Source organism: Rutilus rutilus (genome assembly GCF_951802725.1).
Source record: "Rutilus rutilus genome assembly, chromosome: 4".
Lineage (NCBI taxonomy): Eukaryota > Metazoa > Chordata > Actinopteri > Cypriniformes > Leuciscidae > Rutilus > Rutilus rutilus.
Window position 1 is genome coordinate 39,039,873 of NC_140212.1, and position 12,971 is coordinate 39,052,843.

The 12,971-nt window shown below is 36.4% G+C and overlaps 1 protein-coding gene across 1 annotated transcript; it reads right to left on the reverse strand.

The window, feature by feature from the left end:
• Nucleotides 1–5,956: 5,956 nt before the first annotated feature.
• Nucleotides 5,957–12,138, reverse strand: LOC311290013 (membrane-spanning 4-domains subfamily A member 4A-like). Its single transcript, XM_084408289.1, has 8 exons — nt 12,073–12,138; nt 11,620–11,830; nt 9,417–9,527; nt 9,251–9,319; nt 8,003–8,146; nt 7,684–7,797; nt 6,299–6,379; nt 5,957–6,075 (listed from the first exon to the last, which is right to left on the reverse strand). The coding sequence occupies exons 2-8, from the start codon at nt 11,803–11,805 to the stop codon at nt 6,001–6,003; spliced, it is 780 nt and encodes a 259-aa protein (XP_084264415.1). The 5' UTR covers nt 11,806–11,830; nt 12,073–12,138; the 3' UTR covers nt 5,957–6,000.
• Nucleotides 12,139–12,971: the final 833 nt, after the last annotated feature.

Sequence of the window (12,971 nt, forward strand, 5' to 3'; positions counted from 1 at the left end):
AGCATATATGTCACACTGTACAGTGTAAACGAAACTGCATATTTTTCAATTAAAGATAACTTATATGGGCTGCTTTTGGAGCTTGAGACAAGGTCCAAGAATACCTTTAATGTAAAATGTTTTTCTCTATTTAACAACATTAACTTTTCTCTTTTTGATCACGTCTGCCTTCAAGGAGTTTGCATGTTTTCTTACGTGGCTGAATGTTGGACTCATAAACAATAATCACATTGTTTGCATACACTCAAACTGATTTGCCGAAATCAAAATGAGGACAGTGCCAGAAGGGATTTGCCGTTAGCGCCATTACACTGGTGGCTACGAGATAAGGATGTCGTTCCCACACTATGACATTCCCACGACTTACTATGTCATGGCCAAGACAAAACTAACTGAACATGTCCATTCCAAGTCACCATACACTTTAATTTAAAAAAAATACAGACATAATGAATAGGTGAAAGTATACAATATTGTTTTACAAAAAAATTCCACTCCTCAATTCTTTTTTTGCCCTTTGCTCAGTTGTTTTTAGGTTAGTCTTCTGAGATAAGATAAGGCAAATTCTTGTTGATACTGTTTCCCAGAATGAAGGTAAAGCTGGTCATTGAACCAGGAAATCAAGCCTGACACTTCACTTTACAATACGTTCCCTTTTATAAGATAATACATTTAAAAAGAACAATGTTCCAGTTTACAATAAAATCCACCAATTCAAAATGATCTTTTACTAGTAAATAATATTAGTAAATAGCCTGAAAAAATTATTAACTCATTAAGTCATTTTTAAAATAGGTCATACTTTTGGATAAGATTCACAAATCCATACATTTATCCATCCATTCTCCATACCGTCCCCTGTTGGGTCACTGGAGGGCTGAAGGCAGGGGACACCATATGATTCAGTGAAGTTCACAAAAACTCATTAATGCTTTATCACTGCTATGTAACATTAAAAAGTGCAAACAAGCATTTGCATATAAATGAAACCTGTATATTTTGTATTCACTGTTTCCGGCTGACTTCCTCTCAGGAGGAAAACAATGTCCAGATAGATAAGTGCCATGTGTATCCTGTGTTTTTATGTCCAGACTTATTTTGATATATATACTCTTAGTTTATATTAGAATCTTTTATGTGTGTTCACATTTTACTCAAGTTACAAGTTACTCCCCTGTTCATTCTGGGGCCTTAGCCCTTCCTGGTTATTGTTTCTTTTAGCTACTGAAACTTTGTCAAATAAAGGCTAGATTCTTTCCCACTGAATCTAAGTACAGAAGCTTCATTTGTCTGAAAAGCTATTTGTTGACAGGCTAGGACAATTATGCTAAATTTCTATGTTTAAAATCATATCATTTTCTGCTAGAAAAAAAGTAAAAAGGAACATAAGAAATCAGCTAATATCATAAATCGCATGTCTTCTGTTGTCAGAGTTCTCAGCATTTCAGTCACATTTAGCATGTATGATGCTTTGGCTTAAAGACATGGCTAAAACATAATACAAATGTTTGTTCCAACTTAGTTCTAATTTAATCCCCCAGTGTCACATCCGCCAGCTGGAGTGCCTATAGTCTCACGTAGGCCAGACCTTCAGACTGACGGCAGAAGGTCTGGACTCTATTGCAGCTTTTAAGCGCCCATTGTCACGGTCAGGCCTGGATTAAGAGGACTTTGGGCCCTGGGGCTATAGCAACACCAAGGGCCCCCCTTCATCTGATTGCCACGCCACAGTCTTCTACTGCAATAAATATTTTTTTATTGTTATTAATCAATGTATTTAATTAATGTTTTTCTTTATCATTATTTATTATTATTATTTTTGCACACTAAATAGTCCAGGCTATTTAACACATTAACCCTCTACTGCACAGATTTTGATGGAACATCATGATAAAAATTACTCCACATAATTTCTTGGTTCATTTTGGGAACATTTTATTGATAAAACATTTTTACCCCCTCCTCTTCCATAAGTGCATTTATGGCTATTTCTCTCATTTTTATCTAAAGGGACAAAGTAAGCATTAATAAAACATTTGCTTTCAAAACCCCTATTCAGATGGTAACTGTTTCTCATGTGGATATCTGTAAAACAAATTTTATTAATTTACAATTACATAAATGCTATGATTGTTATTTTATTTAATAATTAAATATAAAACTATTTCTAATTTTTAATTTTTAATTAAAGGGTACTTTAATTATGAAACTAAAACTAACAGTAGGTGGCGGCAAGTCACTGTCTTAATAAGCAAGTCATTCATTCAACCGATTTGTTCAAACGGCTGTTTGATTCAACGACGAAGCAAACGAGGAGTCAATGAATCATTAAATTAACCCATTCGTTCAAACCGCGGATTATTCAGTAACGAATCACCACTATCAGTTTCAGAGATTTTTTCTGCTGTGGTTTCATTTTGGAATTTTCATTTGCGAAATGACAACAAACCAAAACGTAACTCTCAATGTTAACTTATTGGTCAACTCATTTATTGTTGCATAACATATATATCACATTAGCAATTGTGCTGATATTTGGGGAAAACTGCGCTTTTACTTGTGTGATATATTTATTTTCTATGATGTAATATTACAATAAGACAAAAACTTATCGGGGCAAAAATGCCCATGTACCTTGGATATTGGACCTTGATGTTCGTAAAAAAAAACAGTAATTCGGCCGGGGATTTTTACGCGGGTGGGTGGTGGGAGAAAAAACACTGACATTCTGGATTCAGACTGCAATAAAATCACCGACTATATAGCCCCTATAAATATTGAAAATACCTTACGACTCCACGAGAAACAATTACCATCCAAATAGTGCTTAACTCATTAACTTACTTCAGCTGCTTGCCTACCTTCTTCGACGTATAAAACACGCGGATCGGTGACGACGCAGGAGGGTGAAGCTAACTGTGGGCTGCTGCCACTGCACTCGGGGTCTTCCACGGGCACGGATGAAAGTGAACCAAAGTAGTTAGTTAGTTTAGGAATTTTTGCATCCCTTTTCTGCCTTTCGAGTTTGTTTTTCCTTTTTTGTGCACCACTATCACTTTTTTTCATCATTTTTGAACTCCAGCGAGCGATTTATACCCATGTTCTACATGAAAGCATAACGAAAAGAGGCGTTTCCCAACGTCATGGCGCAAATTGTAGAGTTAATTTGATTGGGCGGTGAATTATATCAGTCAGGCACATTTTCCAATAACTTCTTGTTATTTTATTATACACAAATCAACCACCTATGACTTGAAAATCTCATTTCCTCCAGCCAATCACGGGCCCCCTAATCCCGCGGGCCCACCTAACCCTTATGTTAATCCGGCCCCGGTCACGGTTATAAACACCACTGCTTTCGTTTTCCAAAAGGGGTTTGGCATCTCGGCATTTGTTTTTCAGGCGGACCATTAAAGAATGCGACACACACGTCTCCCGGACATCCTTTAGAATTTAACCAACCAGACGACGAATTCGAAAACCTGAAGTGTTTCCAGTTGAGTGTGCCATATGCATCAGACGTTCAGCCAGCGGTACGTGGGCGTGATGTCTGAGGCTGAGACTAGAGTGCCTATAATCTCCACCAGAGGGCACAACACTTCTTCTTCTTCTTGTCCAGTTTTATGGTGGTTGACGGTTTACCGCCACCAACTGGACTGGAGTGTGAAGCATCAATGGGAAGGAAAAACAAAAACAATCATGGGAGAAAAAAATATATGCTTTAAATTTTATTTAAATTCTACTTTCCAATCCTGTTATTTTCAGATAACCAAGTATTTCTCTATGTATTCTAGACTGTCCTGAGGCACGACTTAAGTTTAATCAATTTCAATTTATCAAATATATTATGTCTTTCAATTTCTTAATCAACTCAAGTTTTGTAATAATTATATCTTTGTTCCTACTATTGAAGGCAGCATACTCTCCCTTTACCAACTTGTTTTTGGATATTGTAGAGGCTTTATTTCCCTGTCCCACAGTTCTTGCCACTTTTTATACATGCGTTCTTTAATTCTTCCTTTTATTTCTGCTTTACTCAGTGGACTTTGTACTTCAACGTTCATTTGTTGCATTGCCTGTTTGGCCAGTTTGTCGACTATTTAATTACCTTGTACTCTCACATGTGCAGGTACCCATATGAACCTCAGGATTAAACCCATATTCTGTAATCTAAGCAGATTTATAGGTATTTCATATATTAATTCTTGTCTTCTTGTTGACTGCCCACTTCATAAACTATTTAAAGCTAACAGAGAGTCTTATTGGCGTAACTTCCTCCACCCATTGAACAGCCAACAAAACTGCTATCAGCTCTGTTGTAAAAACGGATGCATGATTGGTTGTCCTTTTCTGAATGCTGACTTGTAATCTCTGAATATGTACAGCTGCAGCCGAATGTCCTGAGGATCCTTTGACCAATCTGTGAATATATGGAGCATTGAGGAGTATGCTTAATCCAAAGACTGCTGAACAACAACCTCCTCGGGGTAGATTTTTCATTCACATTACATAAAATTGAGAGATAAAAGTTTGTTATAAAAGTTATAATAGTTTATAAAACCTACTTAAATGTCCTAATTAAACTGAGGTATAATCCTGGCTTAATCAACCAGGCCAGTGCCTATTAAAACTATTTTATATGGATGTCCCGATCTTGTTTTTTTGTGACCCCAATCCCAAAAAAAAAAAAACTGGAGATGCTACAGGAGATTTTCCTCACTTTCATTGAGTTATCTATACTCTTACTCCCACTTTGAAGTCTAGATTCCTTTTGAGGAAAATCAGCATCTTGTTGTCGACGAATCAGTTTTCTTGCCGCTACAAACAAATATTTTGGAAGGAAACTCTAAATATAAATTGGAATCAGTCGATAAAATGCCTAATATTAAAGATGAACGAGAAACAGCAAGTGCTCTTTGCCATCACGGCTCTTTATCTGCAGCAAAAGGGCAAATGCTGGTTTATCTGGGCTCATAAAACCATTCAGGCTCGGAGTTAGCATGGCAAGTACCACCGTATGTACACATAGACATATATCAGAGACATATCATAAATTATAGTCAGTTGGTTACTGCTAAAATTGGCTTCTCCTTCATCTTGCCTTGGCACTGAAAAGCATCAGATCACATGCACTCCACTGTCTTCACTCCTATTGGTTGTCACTCCCAAAAGTCACTATTCATTTGAAACATTCTCCATTATTGGAGATTTTGACTGTCTTCTTCATTAGTGTCCACTGGCTGTCCGTAGCTGAGTTCACATTACCCTTCAAATTGCGCAATATGGAAATTGCGAATTGAAAATACAGCCAATGGAAACACGCCAATTTTGCAAAAACTCCCATTTAATCGCAAAAAGGTTTTGCACTTGCATTTTTTTTCAGACAATTCAAAAATGGAATATTTAGCAAAACTGCAATGGAAACCGTTTTTTGGCATTTACAGGTCACTGGACGTAGATGGTGCGGTGTGTTTGGACAGAAGATCAGACATCTGCTCAATTCTGTAATGAAAACGTGGCTAATGTGTGTAGGCCTGTGGTAAATGTTTGTCTATTTCCCAAGAGTTCAGCATCTCCTCGATAGCCTGTTGTATATGCTCTGCTGTATGAGACCCATGAAACTGATGACAATGCAATATCGCACACTTTAAATAAAGGTGAAAGGTGACAAACAAACTAAATATATTCTGTATACTTTATTCTTACAAATTATACTGTATTAAGCAATTAGTTGTGCAAAACAAGCTAACCAGTTTTATTAATGATTAGGCAACTGTCTTAACATAAAGTAAGAAAGTCATGAAATAGAATCTATTCTTGAATAGTAATTGTTTACACATTTGTGACTTAAAAAATCTGTAATTATTATCTGATCAAGTAATTTTTCATTTGATGTCATGTTCTCTTTTTAATGAAAGACATTAGAGATAATGGACAGGAAATCACTGGGAAAACCTTTGTGTCCCATTTCAGCTCTGTTGACTGTTTTAATATTCATATTTATTTAAAATCACTGTATTGTGGAGGAATTTCTGCAGGAGGATGATGCATGGCAGGGTTGCTGACCACAGATATCTGCAAGAAATATAATATATATGATCAGCTACCTTGCTTACATATTACTTATTTATTGATATTATTAAACAATTAATGCACCCATTACTTAGCGCTTTGCACACTTCCCGTTCACATATAGTGACACTAAGTTCAAATAATACATTTGTTTTGTGGAACTGTTTTTTTTTAGTACCGTTTTACACAAAGTCTTAATTAAACTGGGGTTACAAGCTTCTCTTACCTCTGAGTTGTTAAGATCACGGAAGTGATTGTGCCCAAAACAACAGGGATGTTGAGTTAAAACTTGTGGAACAAACGGCACCTTTGGAAAAATACACATGTAGAGTTTTATGTGTTCTTACTGTGAAATGCCACACATGCAAAGACACTGACAGACAGTTTCAGTATTACAGGTTTATAGACAATGTATTTCAAATAGAGTAGAAAAAAGCAAAAGACCGATATCCTTTTGAAATGTCCTGGTGTGGAATCTTATGCTTTCATTTGGATATCTTAAAATAATTTTGAAAAACTGAAAAGCTATTGATATTCTCATGGTAATGTTGCTGTTTTTAAAGCATTTAAACTTGGAGTTTTGCTATTAATAGAGATGTTGCTGCTGAACACTGTTGAGAGACACACACACACACACACACACACACACACACACACATATTTACATAAAACATTTTGGTTTTACATGGTAAAAGCTTAAAGCTACAATATGTAAATTAACCGCTAGGGGTCGCTAACCTCTTACAATAACAAAGGCGTATATTGATGACGCATTTGCTTTAAGTGGAATTATGGATCTTGTCGTCATGCTGATGGATCTAATAATGTTTATGGATGAGTGAATACATTGTTTTTAACATGACTGTGGTGTGAAGCAGGGCGCGATTGCTAATGAGAGACAGATATCAGCGCCACACGCGAGTCCCGCGGATATAAAGGAATGAGGACATTTAATTCTACCGAACTACATGCAAGTGCAGAATTACTTCTCACACAGGTCAGTTTATTAGACGAATTAAACTTGTGAGGCCACTCGTGTCTCTGTCAAATCGAAGTTAGCCATGTACGTGGTGCTCTCGGCATCTCGAAAACGCCACGCTGATATTGATCCCCGTTTTTAGTTCTCCTTTTATCCCAAAGTCTGCTTGCCATGGTTCAACAGTGTGAGCGTGCCGCTAGATGTAACGCAGTTGTCCACGTCTGTCGCCATGGTTATTATGGCAGTACGAGCAGAAATCGAGGGTAACGCGGATATGACGCCATTGACTGGCGACTCGCTCACACATCCCGTTTCCTTGGTTAAAATCTGAATTTTCTCACGATTTAAAAATTGTTGGAAACATTTGGGATATTGTAAGTAATCAACTAAACAAAATATATAACACTGGCCTAGTGGTTTTTGGATATTTTACATAGTTCACTTTTAAGGGTTTAAACATTCAAAAGTGAAGAATTTAAGAAATAACTATTTGTATTGTAAGTTGTAGTACTTGTTGGTTCTTGTAAAGCGTGAACCCAAGTGTAAGCATCCAGTAAGAAACAATTTCCATTCCATATCTGAAGGGGTTTAGCTGACAAAAACGTTTGTCAAAGACTTGGCGCATCACTCACCTGTGGAGAACAGCAGCAGGCGACTTTACAGGCAAATGCTGACAGACAGATGGAGATGATAAACTGAAGGAAGGCGAATATCAATGATACACTACTGATTCCCCAGAAGAGAGTCTGAGAGAGAATTTAACAAAAGCACAAATAATAATGACAAAATAAATCGCAATAGCAAGAGATCTATAAACTACTTCTGAAATGTTGGAAAAAAGAAGTGACAGACGAAAGGAGATTAAGACTTGACTTTTGACAAGTGTACTGAGCACACAGTGATCTCACTGTAATTACTAAATAAATGTGAATATGAAAGTTGGTAACATACCTTATACTTGTCCTCAATATAATAACAATCATAATCATTGCAGTAAGTGTTGAATGGCCCTAGACCCAAATCCAATGAAATTATGATAAAGGAAATGCCTGCAGTTATAGCACTGAAAATGTTCATTCCAAGTGAACCTTTCACCTATAGGTAGAAAAAAAAAAAAAAAACTTAAAAATGGATTAATAAATTAGCAAGAACTTTAGTTTGTTAACATAGATGGAAATGTTTATGGAGTGTGATAAAAATACACTACTTATATAAATAAATAAAATATACCCCCAATGATCAGAGTCCAAGCTCCAATGGCTCATGTGGATGATTAAGGCATATGAATGAAAGGTATCTAATAACTACATTTTTAAAAATACTGTAGTTTTTACAGCAAACAGTAGTACAGTATCATCCGAGCAGACATTTAATGGCGACTCAGCATGTTTTGTTTCTTGTGTTTTGGGGCTAAATTCTATCACTTTGTCTGAGAACTGATCTTTCAAGATGCCATCAGTTTGATGATGTTACTGGAAGTCCAGGAGTATTTATCTTAAGGTCCTTTTTATTTGTATTATTTATTGTATAATATGTGTGGCCTTCTAACCTTTTTAAACAGTGCATTTGTGTGAACTGTTGGGCTTAAACTGTAATGTCAACACAATAATAAATACAATATCAGCTCAAAAGGTTATAAACAAAATTTGGTGCACATACTAGTTTTTACATTATGTACATCAATATGTCAATTTTCATAAAGGTAGGCCATTCAGATTTTGCGTTATTAGTCGCTGAAATTTAATTGGCTGCTAGCGGACATGTTTTTTTTTTTATGTAGCCGAGTCATACTATTGTTATGACATCCACCAAAGAAGATTCAAATCAATTTTCAACTTTACAGATCCTTCAGTTACAGTGATAAGGACTTTAAGTTGTAGCTCAAATGTCGTGTAGTTTATATCTATTCAATTTTCGGTGTTGCGTTCAGGAGATAAATATCAGTGTCTGGAAAATGTATTAATTATTTAATACAATGTATTGTATTAATTGCCAGCAACCTCCCTAAATGCAATGAGAAAAAATTTGTGAAGATTGGACCCACAGTTTCAAGAGTTTCAGAACATTTAAAATGGCAGAAATGGAATGAAATCGGAAATATAAATCACAAAATCACTGCAGAAAATCAGTGCAAACACAATAGGGTTCCAGTACCTCTGGTGCTTAAACCCCTAATAATAAGAAGTGTTGTCTACATACCAAACACAAACTGGAGGGTGAATTCAGTTTGTTTTCTGCAGCAATGCAGAGTGAGCCTGCGGAAATGTACTGAGAGCAGAGAGAAAGACAAAAATCAAGGTTTCAATTGGAATATGTAACTTGCATTAAAAAAGACACAACACTTAATTGTATAATTGTTTCTTACGATGAAAGATCCCCAGTAAGGAATACCACTTAAGACAAAGATGGAATCTACAAAAATTGTAGACACGATTCCCAACAGGAGAGTCAACAGACCAATCATAATCTGGACAGTCTGTGAAGGACAAGAAAGTCTTTTATAAAGTAAAACAGTATCACATTTTGGGGAACAATATTACATGAACAATATACATTTATAGCAGCTGTAGCTATGCATTTATTCTTGTACTACAAAAATATCTAGGTCACATACTGATTTGTGGATGAGCAAATAAAAAAAAAAAAAAAAAAAAAATTATAGTTTGCAAATCCTAAAACATTCTTCTCTGTGAATTATACACTATAAATGTATACAATTTTACTCTGTAAAGTATAGTCATGAGAAAGATGGCACTGAGCAACATGCAACACTTTTTGTTATTTTGTGTTTCTAGTTTTGTTTTTTGTTTTGGATGTCAGCAGTATTATTATGTATGACTGCCGTATTATTATATATGACTGCCAATCCCTGTTGGATATAAGATCAAACATCAGAACTTGGGAAAGTTACTTTAAACCATCGTACGGTGACCCTTCACTCGTGGACGCACATGTATGTAACTTTTCTACTCTACTAATGCATAAAAATACCATAATATGTTTGCAGATATTTAGGAAACATGCTGAGTTCACATACTCGTTTCTCTGAAAAACACTTCTACAGCCAGTTATTCTACTTATTATTTTACACGTTCTGTGTTTTAATGTCTGTTTTTTGTTCTGGTCTGTGTGATCTTGCCCACTGCCGGTTCACCCAATAGTATTTTGACACCCGGAATGCCAGTTGGCAGGAAAGAGCGTATTGCAGCCTTGAAAATGAGCAAACAAACTAAGTCAGATATTGCAGATTCCACACAACCTAAAAGCCTCGATATCCATCTAAAATTTTCAATGAACGAGAGCATATTGCAGATCATATTAAAACACTCATAAATCAACTCATCAACTTACAGTGTAGAAGTCTCCACGGATTTCATTGTCAATTGCGCTCGTTCCTGTTGCGTGTTCTCAAACTGGCAAACCACGTGAGCGTCGAGTCTGAGGAGGAGGGGCCGGGGGAAACAACGATCTCTGATATTTTGAATTTGGACTGCAGTACCTGTTTCGACCACTGGCTGTCATTCTTACAGACAGCACCTTTAAAGTAAACAACCGAGCGTTCCCAATCACCCGGACCGACCGCTTGCACAAGCATCGCCAGAAAAGACGCAGGTGAGCTGGCATGTTAGTAAGACTCAAGCCGCCTTTCCACTGCACACGACATTCACATACGATTGTCACTCAGAACTTTGAAATTGGCCTTGAAGCAACCATTACCTCGGCTTATTCAGCATGGTAAAATGAGTAATTTTAGCGAATGTAACGCAGCTCCCGCACTACTTTCCATTGGAAATAAATTACTTTCGGTCCACCGGGTGAAGTGTGTAGTGTAAAGGCAGGTTCAGGCGGCTTTAAAACCGGCCTCCACTATTCAGTTTCCTACTTGCTAATGTGCAGAGTTTGGATAATGATACTGATACTGCCATTGAGCCACCTGGCTTTTTGAGGCCTCACAGGGAAAATGAAAGGCGGCGGTGTCTGTCTTATGATCAACGAGCTGTGGTGTGACCGTAAGAGCATACACATAAAAAAAAACATTCTGCTCTAACTTGGAATATTTCATGCTCATCTGTCGACCTTTCTGGCTCCCAAGGGAATTCTCTGCTGTTATTGTTATGGCTGTACACATACCTCTGGACATTGATTTGACGCTCTCAGAATTATACTCAATAATCAACATACAGGAAACCGCATACCCTGAGGCTGCGTTTATAGTGGCTGAGGACTTCAACAAAGCATAACTGAAGAAAGTACTGCTAAAGTTCTATCAACCAATTAACTGCAACACAAGGGAAAATCGTATTCTGGATCATTGTTACGCATTGTTACACTTGTGTCAATGATGTGACAAATTAAAGTAAATAAATTATCAACCTGTTCTTAGATTGCTATCTTAGATTGTCACCAAGGCAATAAGTCACATTCTTCAATAAAAAAAAAAACGTGTATGCTTTGTTCATGTGTGCACCACTCCCTTTTTAGAATTTTTTTCATGTACTTTCCTTACCTCAGACTGAAATACCACATACAAATTATACAATTATTTGGGTTTATGAACAATTTCTCACCCCGAGGGCTTTTGGTTGGCCTTTCAGAAAAGGCTGAAGTTCATGAAGAGGTGAAACTCCTGCTAGCTGTTGTCCATAAACAGGCACAGGAACATTTGTCCCAGTTCCAGCTGCTGGTGTTTGTGTCGGTGGTTGAAACTGGATGACAACCGTCGAAGAGTTCACGGGTATGACAGTGTGAGACATTCTTCTTTCTGAATCTGAAACTGACCTGTACAAAATCATAGTAAATTGAGACATGTAAAGGATATGATTATAAAATAGATTTTGAAGAAATTGAAGTGGTCTTCATGCTGTTGAAAAATCTATGAATGCAGTTATGTCAATAGTAAATATTACCATTGGTTCAATTATTGTCATCAACTAGAATAACTCTATTAGACTTTGAAAACAGAGAATATGATATATAATATAATATAGATCATCAGTGCAAGTATATAATTAGTTTTTTACCGGAAAGAAATCTTCTCTTCAGTTGGTTTACCGCACTTTTCTCTGTAGTTCAGTTCACTCTTCTGAGATGTAAGCCAATATAAGATGTCATAAGAGTAACTGCTTATACTCTTTCCCACAATAAAAGGGAATCAGGTGGTGATCATGTGGTTGGAAGGGGTGGTAAAGCTGGCCCGTTCATAAGATAAGAAGTTTAAAAACCACAAAAGACAATATTTAACTGAAGTATTCATATATCACTGTTATATAACATTAACAAGTGCAAACAAGCTTTTGCATATAAATGAAAACTGTATATTTTGTATTCACTGTTTCCAGCTGACCTCATCTCAAGGGGAAAACAACGTCCAGATAGATAAGTGCCATGTGTATCCTGTGTTTTTGCGTCCAGAGACTTATTTTGATATACTGTATAAACTACTGAAAAATCCCACATTACTGGTCACCAGCATAAGGTATGTTTTGCATGCTGGGACCAGCATAGGAGTCTGGTTGCTGGCTTGCCATTGACTTTGGTTGAATTAATTATCTTTCAGCAATTGTTGAAAGTGCTTGCTATTACTATTTTCAATATGTCATACTCCTGACTGCACTCACATACATTTTACTACGTGCACTTTTTGGAATTAGTGACTGACTGCTGGATTTTGAAATATGTGAGTTCCTAAATGAGTATTTAAAAACAGCAACTTTCAGTTTTTAACTTTGATTATCAAGTTGATATTAACTGTCTGATTGAAAGAGCTGTTCTCATATTCACCCGTTATTAAACAAACCGCTTATGATTATGCTTTTATTAGGCATTTTTTCTTGTTTTTTTTTCTTGTTTTGCAATGTGCACAAGATCTTTTTAATTGATTTTAACTGATTTGTGTATAGATCAATTTGATTGATCAATA

Excerpts from the sequence above, each read along its gene's own strand:
- LOC311290013 (XM_084408289.1), bottom strand. The coding sequence starts at position 11,805 with ATGTCTCACACTGTCATACCCGTGAACTCTTCGACGGTTGTCATCCAG. Across the intron at positions 9,320-9,416 it reads CTTACTGGGGATCTTTCATC|TACATTTCCGCAGGCTCACT; the intron begins GTAAGAAACAAT and ends CTCTGCTCTCAG. Across the intron at positions 6,380-7,683 it reads CCTGCTGCTGTTCTCCACAG|GTGCCGTTTGTTCCACAAGT; the intron begins GTGAGTGATGCG and ends ATTTTTCCAAAG.